The sequence below is a fragment of the Haemaphysalis longicornis genome, unplaced genomic scaffold (assembly GCF_048455015.1).
Source record: "Haemaphysalis longicornis isolate Haplotype H1 unplaced genomic scaffold, Haemaphysalis longicornis Haplotype H1 scaffold_9, whole genome shotgun sequence".
In the NCBI taxonomy this organism is placed as follows: Eukaryota; Metazoa; Arthropoda; class Arachnida; order Ixodida; family Ixodidae; genus Haemaphysalis; species Haemaphysalis longicornis.
Genome location: NW_027526460.1, coordinates 65,133,937 through 65,148,064, shown reverse-complemented (window position 1 = coordinate 65,148,064; position 14,128 = coordinate 65,133,937). Strand labels below are relative to the sequence as shown.

Genomic DNA, 14,128 nt, shown 5'->3' with positions numbered 1-14,128 from the left:
TGGTATTGAGGAGGCCATTACTGTGAAACTGTTTGCTGATGATGGTGTTGTTTATTCAATTATTCATAATATCTCTTGCCAGAGGGTGTTGAATGAGAGCATTTGCAAACTTGCGGACTGGTGCGATCGGAAAAGAATGCTGTTCAAGTTTACTAATAAAGCAGTACACATGACAATAACAAAGAATCGAAATTGCCTACCGTACGTGACAAAATTAAACAAATTATTCCGACTCTCTCATGTGCAAAGCACTTAGGTTTAACAATTAGCAACGATCTTAAATGGGATGCCACATCGACCGGTTAGAGAGGGTGCAACGATTGGCGGAAAGATTTATAATCTACAACTGCTGTTCCTCGCCATCTGTAACAAACATGTTCGAGCAGCTGGAATTGGAAGCGCCCCAGCTGTGTCGAGAGATTTCAAGGCTGAAAATCTTTTTCCACCTGTGCAATAGTCAACTTGGTTTATGTAGAGATACGTATATAGGTCCCGCCCCGCCAAGATAAGCCATAATAAATCGCTCGAGAGCTGTACGGCATTTCTTTAGTCGCAAATATTGTTTCCCATTGTCATATTCCCCCCGCAGGACTGAAGAGTGAAACGCGCTACCATGAATGTATAAAATGGTCAGTGTACTAACGTTAAGTGTTTTGAGAAGTCGCTACTAACACGACAATCACCCCTCCTGCATGGCAGCAGCACTGCCTGCAGTATTTGTAAATAAATAAATAAACGAATAAATAAATAAATAAATAAATAAATAAATAAATAAATAAATAAATAAATAAATAAATAAATAAATAAATAAATAAATAAATAAATAAATAAATAAATAAATAAATAAATAAATAAATAAATAAATAAATAAAAGCGCAAACAAATGCGTCCAGTGATGGCTGCCCTACGCCCTCCTTGGTTGTGTCCGCTTGCGTTCTCGCTGAATAAAAACCAAAAGAAACGCCCCCCCCCCTCTTTTTTCTGACTTCAGGAACACAATGAACATTCGGGAGTTTCTGGTCACCAATGCAAGGGGGAAAATAAGCAAGCATTGTACTGGAATCACCATCACCATCACCATCACCCTCAAAAAGGAGAGAAGTGAAATACCAATAACGAAGGGCGTCACACAAGGAGACACAATGTCCCCAATGTTATTCACAGCATGTTTACAAGAAGTATTCAGAACATCGGATAGGGAACAGGTGGGAGTAAATGTTAATTGAGAATACCTCAGTAACCTCAGATTTGCGGATGACGTAGCCTTGCTAAGTAACTCGGGGGACGAATTGCAGTGCATCCTTACCGCACTGGACAAACAGAGTAGAACCGTGGGCCTGAATATATTATGCAGAAAACTAAAGTAATGATCAATAACATTGGGACAGCACAGCGGTTTGAGATAGGTGGCGAGGCAGTGGAAGGGGGAAGCGAATATATCTACTTAGACCAAGTTGTGACGCCGGATCCCAACCATGAGGCAGAGATAATCAGAAGGATAAGAATGGTGTGGAGTGCATTCGGCAGGCATTCTCAGATAATGAATGGCAGCCTACCATTTTCCCTGAAGAAGAAAGTGTATGACAGCTGCATCTTACCGATACTCACCCACGGGGCAGAAACGTGGAGGTTCACTAATAGGGTTCAACTTAAATTGACGACGACTCAGCGAGCAGTGAAACGGAAGATGATAGGTGTAACATTAAGGGCCAGAAGAGAGCGGAGTGGGCCAGGGAACAAACGCGTGTTAAGGACATATTAGTAGAAATTAAGAAGAAGAAATGGACGAGGGCAGGGCATGTAATGCAAAGGCAAGAAACCGTTGGTGATTAGGGTAACAGAGTGGATCCCTAGAGACGGCCGGCTTGGCAGGGGGCGGCAGAAAGTTAGATGGCCAGATGAGATCAAGAAGTTTGAGGGATCAATTGGTCGCAGTTAGCACAGGACCGGGATAATTGTAGATTAATGGGAGAGGCCTTTGTCCTTCAGTGAGCGTAGATACGCTGGTGATTATGACGACGATGATGATGATGATAATTATTATTATGATGTAATTAAATACCGGCACAAAGAAATAGTCGAGGAGAGGGGGTTAACTACCCGTGCGGCTTGCATGAAGGCGGGCAAGTGCCCCTTTTGCAAACCTCTCTGGATACGCGTGGTCCACGCTATAGTTTATTAAGTCGGCCCGAGTTCTTGCTTTGGTTTAGAAACAAAGTAATCGTAGGGAAGGAGACGCCAATATGACTGTATGCTTGGTGATTGTGGTTCAGTGCACTCAACCAAGGAGCTACCCGTGAATAAATGAACTGTAGCAAATGCGTATCTGTCACGCCAAAACTCAAACCAAAACCAGTTAATGGGGAATCTTTTGGCGCAGTAAATAAAAGCAGTTAGCTACCCCCCACCCCACCCCAAGTAGCTTTCTCTCCATTGTCAAAGAAAGGTGTCCCCTAATATATAACCAACGCCTATAGCATGCTGCTGAATATTCAACAGAAGGGGTCCTAAAGGAAATCCCACATGGAGTTTTCAAGGGTGGCACGTTGGTCTCATTAACCGCAGTTGTGAATGGGAAAACAGAATGGTGAATGCGGTGTGGATAAGCTCTACTTGGGAAAGAATCTTTCTGAAACGCCCGGTTTGGCGTGGAGTGAGGCAGGAATGGGCGTGGGAACTGGGGAAGGGGCTACTAGAGTCAGTCGGCCGTGCTCTGGGGTGTCATTGTATCTGCTTAGACGATCTCAGTAGGAGCGAGCGCCGTGTCAGGGGACGATGCTGACTGGTTTAATTGGAGCCAGTACAGGCGACCATACAGGCACTAGGTCCAAGAAAACTAAGACAAAATAGGCCGGGTATTTTGCCTAACGGACGTACCAAGCGTACTAACGTGCTCCAGGACAACGCGTATTAACACCTGGCACAAACTCACACAAGACATCACCCATTAGTAAATTGAAGCAGCGTGGAAGATGCTTTCAGCGCCAGATAGGTTTCTTGCTTAGTAAAGAGGCTCATTTCATACACGTGATGGATTAATGGAGGGAAAGTCAATCAGAACTCTCTTTTTTTCTTACAAAATGCGCGCCCCCCATCCAAAGGTACAAATCCATCCCCGAAGATATCTCTTATTGGCCAAACCTTCACTGGCGCTTTTCCATTTTCCAAGCACCAGTCTGCGTTTGTGGCACGGCAAAGCCTTAACCAGAAATGTTTGGTCACATTTTTGTCACGAGTGTTAATTTCCTAGATATTGCAAGAGACATTTTGTAGTGACAAATTAACATCTGTTGGGGCATGTACACTTACCGAAATTATTGTTTTGAAAAAACGGAGACTTCAAGGTGTTCCCAGCCGCTCCCTTTTCACCGATTGCTAAATGTCCTTTCGGGGCGTGTCTTGTAACTCGTCCCAAAAAATACGAAAAGCTAAATTTTCGAGAAACCAAGTATCTAATAATCGTTCGGGGTACCGTGAACCGTCGCATCTTGTTAGTAAATTTTCAGTAGTTTGGGTATTGTTTGCAAGAAGGTAGCAGGCTATCGTTTTTAAACGGTAATTACCGTGAAGCAATGCGATAAACAGCCATTTTATTACTTTTGTTTTGTAGTCATTGTTAATTTCCACAACTATTTTTCCTTCTTTAAGGTCATTTTCGAGTGTTCGATATTTATATTACCATATTCGTTCCTTTTATTCGGTTAGGTTCAATTAGTTTTGGCGCGAATGCAGCATCACGCAAGAAACTCACTTCGACGGCATGAAAAAGATGCTTACGCAACTTATTCAACAATAATGGATGTAGCAGCGCGGGCTTAGAACAGTCAGTTTTATTAGCTTTTTTCTTGCATCCTTGCTCGGGCTACAGGGAAGGAAGCGAAAATTTTCCTTTCTCCTGTGATATCACCCGCCCTGGTGGCTTAGTTGCTAAGGCGTTGTGAAGCAGAACCCAAGGACGCGGGTTTGACCACGACCGCAGAGGCTGCTTTTCGTGTAGAGGCGAGCAGCGGCCACACCCGTGTGTTCAGATTCTGAAAGCACGTTAACGAACCCCAGATTAGCGAAATTACACCGAAGCCCTCCACTACTGCGCAATCAACCTTTCCTAAGTGCTCTGTACGACGTGATAAAAAAACTGCGAACCACGTCGACTATAAGTCAGCCAAGTCCGCCGTAGCAGAGCAACGCAGCACTGGGAGAAAGGGCGCCCTGCAGAGACAATACCTGTCCGCTGGGAGTTCAACGTTTATCAATGTCGAGGAAGGGTTCCCTCCGCTACCAGTCGGTCATAGACCCGCCCGGGACCTTTATGATGCCTGACGGAATACCCAAGCATGACGAAGCGGTTCTTCACCGCGTGCGGTTAATGTCGCTTACAAAAGTTACTTTCGCTTCCAAATGACACAGGCTGCTTCCCCCTTCTGCACTATTTGTGGCGTACGCGAGGACTTGAACCACGTATTATGTGCATGTAAACGGTATAGGGCTGCTAGAGCGTCCCTTTTACTGTCCTTGGGCCTTAAGCTTTCTAGAGGAGTGACTCGAAGTGACGTGTTAGGCCCATGGTCTACCTTTAAACGAGGATCTCGTGTGACAAAAAGCTCTATCGTCATTCCTGCTAAGTACACGACTGGATCAGACTCTCAGAACAACACTCTATTAATGAGTGAATCATAGTTATCAGAGTTTTCTTCACCACCACTATCATCATCATCATCATCATCACTTCATTGATTTCTTTTTTGCATATATCTGGTTTAGCAAGCTAGGCGCCTTGGCCAGGCTCACCTCACCAGTATCATTAAGGTCTATTCCCGCTCTCTGTCTCTCTCTCGTCATGTAAGACCACTGTAAACAGAAGCATGCAAAACTAGCCAATGCTTTAGAACAATTAAATTTTCTCTATTGCCGCCGAACGTATTTTTGTTTGTTTTCCATTGTCTTTGAACAGCTGCTGAAGAAGCAACCTGATGAGCGCATTTCCCTCGACCAAGTGCTTTCTCACCCCTGGGTTGAGAACAACGCGGACAAGGCGGTGAAGTGCCAGACATTCTGAGACAAAGGATGATCCATCAGCCTGACTTCTTCCTGAATGGTCACGAATTGAGGCGCATAGTCCATTGTCTGTATTACGCAGGCTCACCGCACGACAGCGAAGATCTGCGCGGACTGTGAGAATTTCATGCCCCCAAGTGTACTACACCCACCACGCATTTCTGGCTGGTACACCAGAATGCGTTTGTGATTCTTGGTTTGTAAATAAAGGGGTTTGGCTGCAGCTGTTTTTTCTTTATCGCCTTTGCCCAAACGGCCGATGACCCGAAGTCAGAAAATGCATGAAGCGATTCTCTTACCATTATAACACCGACTATATGCTTAGTAATAATTTAATATTGCTAAATAATACTTCACATTTCACCTACGATCCCAGAGTGTTTCAACTGCTATGGCGCAAGCAACCAAAAAGGAACCGCCAATAGTCGCAATTTTCCTTTGACACCGAGGGGAGTGGAGGGATAAGGGGTTTTAACCTCGTTTGACAAGTAGGCAGCACAGTGAGCGAGAGTTACCTGGCTATTAACCCCGCTGTTCCCGCGCACTACAGTTATATTCTAACCCCCGTTGCATCCTCACTCGCCCCACCGCCAACCCCGGTTCCCGTCCAAGCAAGCTCACAAAGACACGCATACTGGCACCCACCCATGCTGCAGCATTTCATACCCCCTCGGCTCATGTCTGCCTCTCTCCTAATACAACCAGCATTATGGCGTGTCCCCGCCAGCAAACAGCTGTATCTCAGCTCTACTGCGAACCCTTTTCTCGAACCGGGGAAGGGAGGGGTGGGGGTGTGAAGCTGGTTACCAGCTCCGACTACGCTGAAGGTCGCCGCAAAGTCCAAAGGCACCGCGTCTTGAGCCAACCCACCATACCGAGTGACGGCTATTCCACCACGGTTCGTTGCCCAAAACGCAAACGCCACTATCACCTTTCGAGTGGATACGTGTGAATTGGGGGAGTGGGGTATGTGGATGTCACAGTTAAATGAAAGTTGGCTAAGCTGACGTGAGCTTCTCACGTCTGTTTTCATTTAAACTGGCTAATACACAGGTATGAATAAGTGGACGAGCAGGTGGGTGAGGAGGAGTGGGTAAGAGGAGCTAGGGCATAAGTCATGACGAAGGTGAGACCTACATTAAAGTTAAAACACGGCGCTGTGTTTAAAGTAAGTGCCATCTATGCACCTATTGCTTGCAGCAACATGTGCATCCCATTTCTGCGTATATGCCATTCACTAAGGCCATCATCATCATCACAGAACTTTCACCAGCTTGTAAGCTCCTAGCTTGACTTCATCATCACGTGCCAATACAACCAGGGGACATGTTTGGCGGTCGCAACCAATCTAATATTTTTGCGAGGGGTTTTGGTTCCGGGCTATGTGCAGCCAATATGAATTTTGTAGATAGGTAGAGAGAGAGAAAACATTTTAATGAGCTCAAATGTGAGAGTGGAACCCTAGTCCGGGAATCCATGCGTTGCCCTCGCCGTCTTGGCCTAAGGTAAAGGCAATTTGCCTTGAAACTGGACCACATAATGTGCCATTGTCGTCGCGCAATTAAAATGTTTGACATGGCTGTGGTGTTTCGGTGATCTATGATTGCTATTGCTGGTCTAGTATCCTACGGAGAAGTGCCGAATCCAAAGCTTCTGCAATCAAACTCAAAGCGTCAACGATCAAAGTGCCAACCACATGAGAGTCAAACTGCAAGCATGAACGATCAAAGTGCAAAACTGCCTGCGAGTCCCTCCGAACTCAGACGACAGCAAACGAATACGTCACGAGAACAATGGGCGCATCCCGAAAGTGAAACCTCTTTGGTAGGCTTGGGTTTTTTTTTTTTCGTTTATCAGCGACGCAACCCTTCGCTCTGGAACTCGGCGGTGATGGCGACGATGATCAGACGAGAGGGCGCCGATGACCAGATGACAACAAAGAAAACTGTATTAACGTTAATTGTACAAGAGTTATTTACAAAAGGAAAACGACAAAGCTGTGCTGTCTTACCGTTCGTGTGACTGGGTATGCCCTAGGGCTTATCTTAGTGATCTACTGGTCTGCAGGTGCGCTTTAGACCGCTAGACCTCTTTGCCGTGCACTGGGAGGCTCGCTCTTCTCACATGAGCCTTTCAAAGCTACAGCCAAGTCTCTCACCTGTCGTTGTTCGGCCAATTTCATAACTTCGCGCGTAAAATGCGTCGCGCAGCAGATCCGAATCCGATTGATCAGCCGCCACTTCTAATAAACCAATCACTGAGCCATGCGCTTTCTTCTCGAATTCTGAAGTTCCACTCCTCTCTTGAAGCGGTGGTCGCTGAAGTTCTCACGCCCAAGCAGGGCTGCGTGGCCCCAAGTGTTCTTCGCCCTGGAGACAGAATGTAGAGCAACCATGAGTCGCGTGATAGCATCGCAGAGGTGCGAACAGCGAACCCGTAACTGAAATTCGTCCTCCCCTTGAGGATGCGGCATCCAGAGATGCTGTGGACGGAATTGGCGGTCCCTGCAACTACATTACGGCGGCTTGCGCAACGAACGGGCAATGACGGCGCAGCGCGCGCATCCTGCGGGCGTATTGTAGAGCAACGATAGTCGCGTGAGAGCATCGCAGGCGAACCAGTAACCGAAGAGAGAGAGAGAGAGAGATCACTTTATTAAGCCTTAACCGGGTTCGAGGGAGCGGTGTGGCCGTCGGTTTGAGGCTGGCGGTGACGTTGTCAGCGCGGGTGACCAGAAGTATCTCGACCTCTTGGTTCGAGCTGCCCAGCGCTCCCTCCCACTGCTCGTCACTAAATATGGAGGGAAAGGGACCTTAAGGGCAGGCCCAGACAGAGTGGACTAGTGTTGCTGGGTCCCCACAGAGTGGAGGGGAATTGCGAGGGGTGAATGCGATGCAATAGTGCTCGGCAGGCCCAAGAGGTTGTCTGTAGGAGTCGCCATAAGCGCTCCTGATGGTTGGTTATCTCAGGGTGGGCAGGAGGGTACCCAGGGCGAGAGAGGCGGTAATGTGTGGTTATATCGTGGTACGTGATTAACTGATCCCCGGATGACCTGGTGCCGTAGTAGGGGACGAGGCTGGAACCTGCACGGATGGTCAATCCTCGTGATGCATTGTGCGCTGCCTCATTCATTGCTCCCCAAACCAATGGGCGCCGGGGTCCAGACGATGTCTACCAGGGAGGGCGGTGGATTTTGAAGGAGAATTTTGGACGCCGCGGACGATATATACCCGCGGGCGCGGTTTTGGATGGACGTTTTCGAATCGGTCATTATAATTGTAGGTGTAGGCCGGGTTGTTAGTGCGAGCGCTATTGCCGTCTCCTCTGACGCGGCAGGGCTGCTTGTGCTACGGTTAGAGAGTTAACAGGGGGTCATTCGGGCTATTAATTACAGCGAGGGCAAAGGCGTTGTGATGGCGGTATTCTGCCGCATCCACATACATAATGTCAGGTTTGGTGGGAAATGTTTTCGCCAGTGCCCGTGCCCGTTGCTCCCTTCTACCTCTGTGGTAGCTGGGGTGCATGTATCTCGGAAGAGGGCGGACGCGGAGGCAGTCGTGGATAGGCCGGGGGATAGGAATAGCCCGTTCGGAACAGACTGGGGCCCTGATACCAAGTCGGACCAGTATATGCTGTCTAGTGGATGTAGTTGAGAGGCGACGGAGCTGATTGATATGGTGTGCCTCGACAAGCTTCTGGGCAGTATTATGAACCGCGAGGCCCTCAAGCCTGGCAGTGAATGAACTAGATGAATTTGTAGTGCAGCTTTATATACCTTTCTGATGAGACGATTAATTTTGTTCATTTCGGCGTTCGAGACACGAAGGTAGGGGAGAGAATATGTTATACGACTAATGATAAAGGCTTGGACAAGCCTGATTCTCTCAGTCTCCTTGAGACCATTGTGGCGTCCGGTAATTCGTCGGATGAGTCCGATTGTCTGATTAACGTGTGAGCTTAATGGCGAGATACATTTTCTGCCTTGAGGGTGCGCACATCTAGGATCAAATGTTCATTCAGGTAAAGAACATTGCAAAGCTTAGCAAACATAACAAAACTTGGCAACACCGGATGAAACTAGGTCGACCCCAGCTCCGCTCTTTTTTTTTGCGACTGAACACCTACTTCACCCCGTTTCAACAACCTACAGAAAGCCAAGCGTGTTGCAGTCGGTAAACACTCCCACTCAAGTTTCACACGACTACATTCCTTTACCATTTTGAAGGTTCAAATTGGTGTTTCACGTGCCAAAGCTAAACTTGGGGCATGCGGTGCACCGCATATGGAAACGAGCAATCATTGCATACGAACAATTATTTTTTTGCGTTAGGAAATTTTTTGCGAGTATAGAAATATATGTGGAGATGTCTTGTTCTTTACAGTGCTATTATGCATCCAAGCATGACCTTGTTCAATGAACAGCTGAACAGCTTTTGCGCACCCTTTGAACACCCTAAAAGAAACAAGGGTGTCGAAGTTGATCAACACCCTTTTTTTCAAACAAAAAGGGTGTAGGGCTAGGTAAAGGGTGTTGAGATTCAAGAAAAAGGGTGTAAAGGCCTCTCAACATCCTTTTTTCACTTATGCTACACCATTTTTGGCTAAAAGGGTGTGTATGGAAAACATCGGCCGAAAACAAAAAAAGAATCGACTTACAAAAAAAGAACAAAATGGCCCGGGGGAATTCGATCTTGCGATTTCCAAATAGCATGCCTAGCCCTCCTGACCACTCGACCACGGTTTTTTTTTTCTCTTTACTGCGTGGAAAACTGCCCTTAATACAGCCTACAAAAATTAGGAGTCATCCAAGAAGATGCACATCACTGCATCTAAAATAAGCCGTCCGTTAAAACTCTGGCAAGCAGACGCACGCGTCCAATAGATGCAGCCATTCTGGTGGGTCACTTTGCGCCGCATAAATGCTCCGCACCAACGCAGTTTGCTCCCGAAAAATGGACTTCGTTAGGCGAGGGGGCTACCGCGAGTTGAAAGAAGAGGTATATAATGTATAACCCGTTGACACTATATTTAGTTTTAGCATTTCAATCAGCCTAGGTGACTGTTTGTTGTATAGCGCTCGTGCAGTAAGCGTCCTCCAAATTTCTACAATATCTCACGTCTAGCAATTGCATTTCTTAGACGTAAAAACGTTCGAAGATGCGTAGTCATGCTTCTGACCGCTGTGCATGTCCACCGAGCGCAAAAGGGTGCTTCCTGGTCCCTAGTTTTACGCTGTACGGTAAAGGTTTCAGTTGATTTTATTTCCTTAGTACCTATATTGACTTCGATGACTGCTCCCGCCTTCAAGTGGCCTTGGATTTTCCTACTAGCGTACCAGCCGGCGAAGCTTACCATGTGCGTTTGTGCAGCGATTGTGTAGAGCGACCTGAATTTTGAGCTTGATGCAATGTACAAACTAACAAACTAAGGGAACGCAGACTCTTTCATTAACAAACGGGTGGTGGCTTAGTTTCAACTGAGCGAACTAATTACGACGACCCATCGGCTGCCGGCGGACTAGACACTGGGCTGACTGACTCTGTCGTAATTTCGGCGAGCCTCGCACTAGCGCAGTCAAGCCAAGTCATCTCCTCCTGACGTCACACGAAAACGCCACAGAAAATAGGCGAAGATGCAGAGAGGAGGACAGCACTTTCGAATTGATTTTTCTACTAATTAAATTCGCGTAAACGAACTCAGAGTGGTCAAAACGTGGTCTATAGACTCCGGAGTACAATTTGCGCTAGTAATCCCACAATGTTTACAAATCCCTCCGGTGTCCCTTTAAAAGCTGTCACCGACGTGAAATGTACGACGAAAGAAATGTAAAAAACTTATCATCTAACGCTCTGGCCAAACACGCAGAAGCAACTTGCCGCGAAATAGACTGTACCATTGCGAAAACATTAACAAGAGAGAAGAATTGGAAGCCACGGCTTTGTCCTGAATCCCTGATAGTCCAGAAAACTGAGCACACAATCGCAATGGCGGAAACTTCCCACACGTGTACGCATGTTGCCTATACGTCACATTTTGAAGCCACCATAACCATGACATTCTTGCCCCTTCAGACCATTATAAACATGTTTCCGGTATGGCAGCTAATACGTCTTTTTACTTCGCAGCAGTGTATGTCTAACACCGCCGGTTTTCATTCCGGTGAAGCCCATTTACTCAGCGCTGCTGCGGTGCTCCTCGTCACCACCGCCAACCCCGCTTTCACAACTGTTATTCCCCTCGCCACAACTGATGCCTGTTTTATAAGTTGCGCAATCGCCTGATATCGGTGGTAGCGCCCTTATCAGGTGTAACAAGAGCAACTTGCCAGCTTTGAAGGACAACGTGAGCCCATAATTCTTTTCGAGCATGAAAGGCATTCCGCGCCATTTTCGCCCGTATATTTCCCTCCTCAAGCCCGTTCTACATGGGGGCGAATTTGCTTGCGAATTCGCAGTTGCGCCGCCGTTAGTGCGGCAAAGCGACCTCGCTTCATGCATATTCGGCAGCAACGAAAACATCGTTTTCACGCACGAGCGGCGCCAGAGCTGCGAATTCGCCGGCAAGTTCGCACCAAGGAGAACGGGGCTAAGCACGCGCCCATCACCGGTGGCTGGTTTATGCGTGCACTGTTTGGGGTTGGACGCAGAGGGGCGTGCATGCACAGCTAATCTTCATGTGGCTATTGATGCCATGCGCGTTGTGCTAGAAAAATTTAAACGTTGAAGTCTGGCGGCTCAACGCGACCTGTCAGATGTCCTCAATGGTCCACCGGTTTGCGTTGGGGTTGGTGTGTTACACAGAAAAGGAGATGCCTACGGCGCGGGAACGGACAGCCACATGTTTGTCCACTATATAGATAATGCTCGAGTCCTTGGAGGTTTTAACTGCCTTTGGGCAGACGCGTGTCGCTCGCTCGGAGGAAGTACAGCGGGAACCGAATGAGCGTCCCCCTGAACAGAAGTGCGAATTAGTGAGAAAACAACAGGAAGCCGCTGCCGCCGCCGATTACAATGCAAGTTCCAGCTCGCCGAGCAGCTAGAAATCCCTCCCCGATGAACAGCAAGGTCGACTTGAGCCAATGTTTCTTGTTCAGCTTGAATGGCTACGTAACTGGTTTCCGGTTTATCAGACACGAGCTGGGAGTGGAGGGAGTGCGTTGGTGTGTTACGCAGACAGTTAGATGCCTACGACGAGGAAGATGCATACAATGTTTGTCTAATAGAATAAATCTCGACTCCTTAAAAGTTTCGTTGGGCTGAGTGCTAATTGCTTGATCGCAAATTACAAACAAACGAGTTTAGCTTCGTTCATTTCCTGTACTGCGTCCGGCTTCACAGCTCATCCTTCGTAGAGTGGAAGGGCGCTATTTCTTTTTAGTTTTTATAAACAGTCGTGCCACATGTCATGTTTTTAGTTCAAAGCAGTATTGGCCTCGAGGACATACCGTGGCGCCACCTACGAGTGACGTCACTTGTAGGACGCCAAATCGTGTTGTCGTCTGCTACAACACATTTACCGTGCGTATGCGGAAGCGTGTTTTCTTGTTGTGGCCACCGTTTCGCCCGCTCCTTGTAGATTTGATGCAAATTACCAAAAAAGTTGTCTGTAAACCAAATAATTCGGGCAAGCAATCAGCTACTCTTTTGTTCCCGGCGACACCACCGCGTTTAGGTAGTTGCTACCATCGCGACCCACGTACGCAGCCAACTAACGCCAAGGACGATGCAACTGATGCCGAGAAATGTACACTGTGCATTCATTATGAAATATTTGTGACGAGACATGTGTGTGCAAGCAAACATCTTGTAACAGCGACGGAAACGCGTCGCTCACTTATGATCTCATCGCGCGAACTGCTCGTATTGCCTGGTAAATGAATGACCCGAGAACGGTGATCAGATTGCTTCGCCGCACATGCTTAAAAGTATTGTTATGGTCTGCAGTTTGGCCTAATCAGTGCCTATTCTCGCTACGATGTTTTTATAGTCATGCCCGGATTCGATTAACGATCACTGCCGTAGCCTGTACTCTGCACGGCTGATGTTTACTTTTCGCGACTTGTCCGCAACGTATGAACGGTATGAAAGCGAGTTTTTAACGCCTTCGAGCGGGTTCGGACACGACTATATTTTGTTTTCATTAGGGGCTCGGCGTGGTAATTACAGCGTGTTTTGTATGTTTACAGTAAGCCGGCATTTCTCAAGCATCAATTTCGAATCTCACGACTGCTCACAGAAGGCGAGGCTGCGTACGAGGCGAAACATGTCGGTAATGATTTCGGGTAATGGGGATATTTAGAATAGTAGAACCGAGCGTCGGGCCCCCCCAAGACGTTAGAGGAACACAAACGCAACACGCACGTGCGCGACGGGAGGGCCTGCGCCAACAGCTCCCAACCGGCTTCGGATGCACGTAATCGAGATGTTGCGAACTTAAGGCTTGGCGTAGCAGGAGATATTTCATCGCCGTTAGCGTTGCGAGTGACAGTCACTAACACAACGTTTCACCGCACTGGGAACTATGTAAGCGCGGTGATTTCCGTTGAAGCGATCGACAATCAAGATACCTGCACGGCCTCTCGGCCGCTCGGCGCACTGTGCGTGAACGGGCCGGCGCTGCCGGGACCGACCTCTGCGGCCAGTCGGCGTAAATCGCGGCAGATATTTGAGCATCGCTTTGAAAACCACAGCTGACAAAATTACCGATCATAATTTTTTATCAAACTAACATCCACTTTCACAAATCTGGAACTGCTTTTCCACGACTTGTGTGATTTTAAAAAGCCTCGAAAAGTTGTTGCTGCCGCGACCAGCGTCCGTTCGAGCCGCACCTTCGGCTGTGCGGGCAGGCACGGCGGGTGCGTGTGCTTCTGCGAGCAGTTAACGCTTCACGATTTCCTGCTTTATAACATTTCTTGCAAACAAGGGAAATCTAGAAACTTCACTCGGCGATCGTCGTACTCCCCCTTGTTGATCGGGGAAACAAGCCGCTGCTTACGCTTCGGTCGCATGCGTAATACCCCACCACGATCATGGTGTTTGCGGATAATCTACTACAGTTGATACGGTTATAC

General features: G+C 47.7%; 1 protein-coding gene across 1 annotated transcript in view; it reads left to right on the top strand.

The window, feature by feature from the left end:
- LOC144151795 (aurora kinase A-B-like) overlaps window positions 1-5,056 on the top strand; it is a 29,600-nt gene extending 24,544 nt beyond the window's left edge. Inside the window, exon 5 of the mRNA XM_077682931.1 lies at window positions 4,952-5,056. Within this exon, the coding sequence (XP_077539057.1) occupies window positions 4,952-5,056 (105 nt within the window). The remainder of the gene's footprint in view (window positions 1-4,951) is intronic.
- Window positions 5,057-14,128: the final 9,072 nt, after the last annotated feature.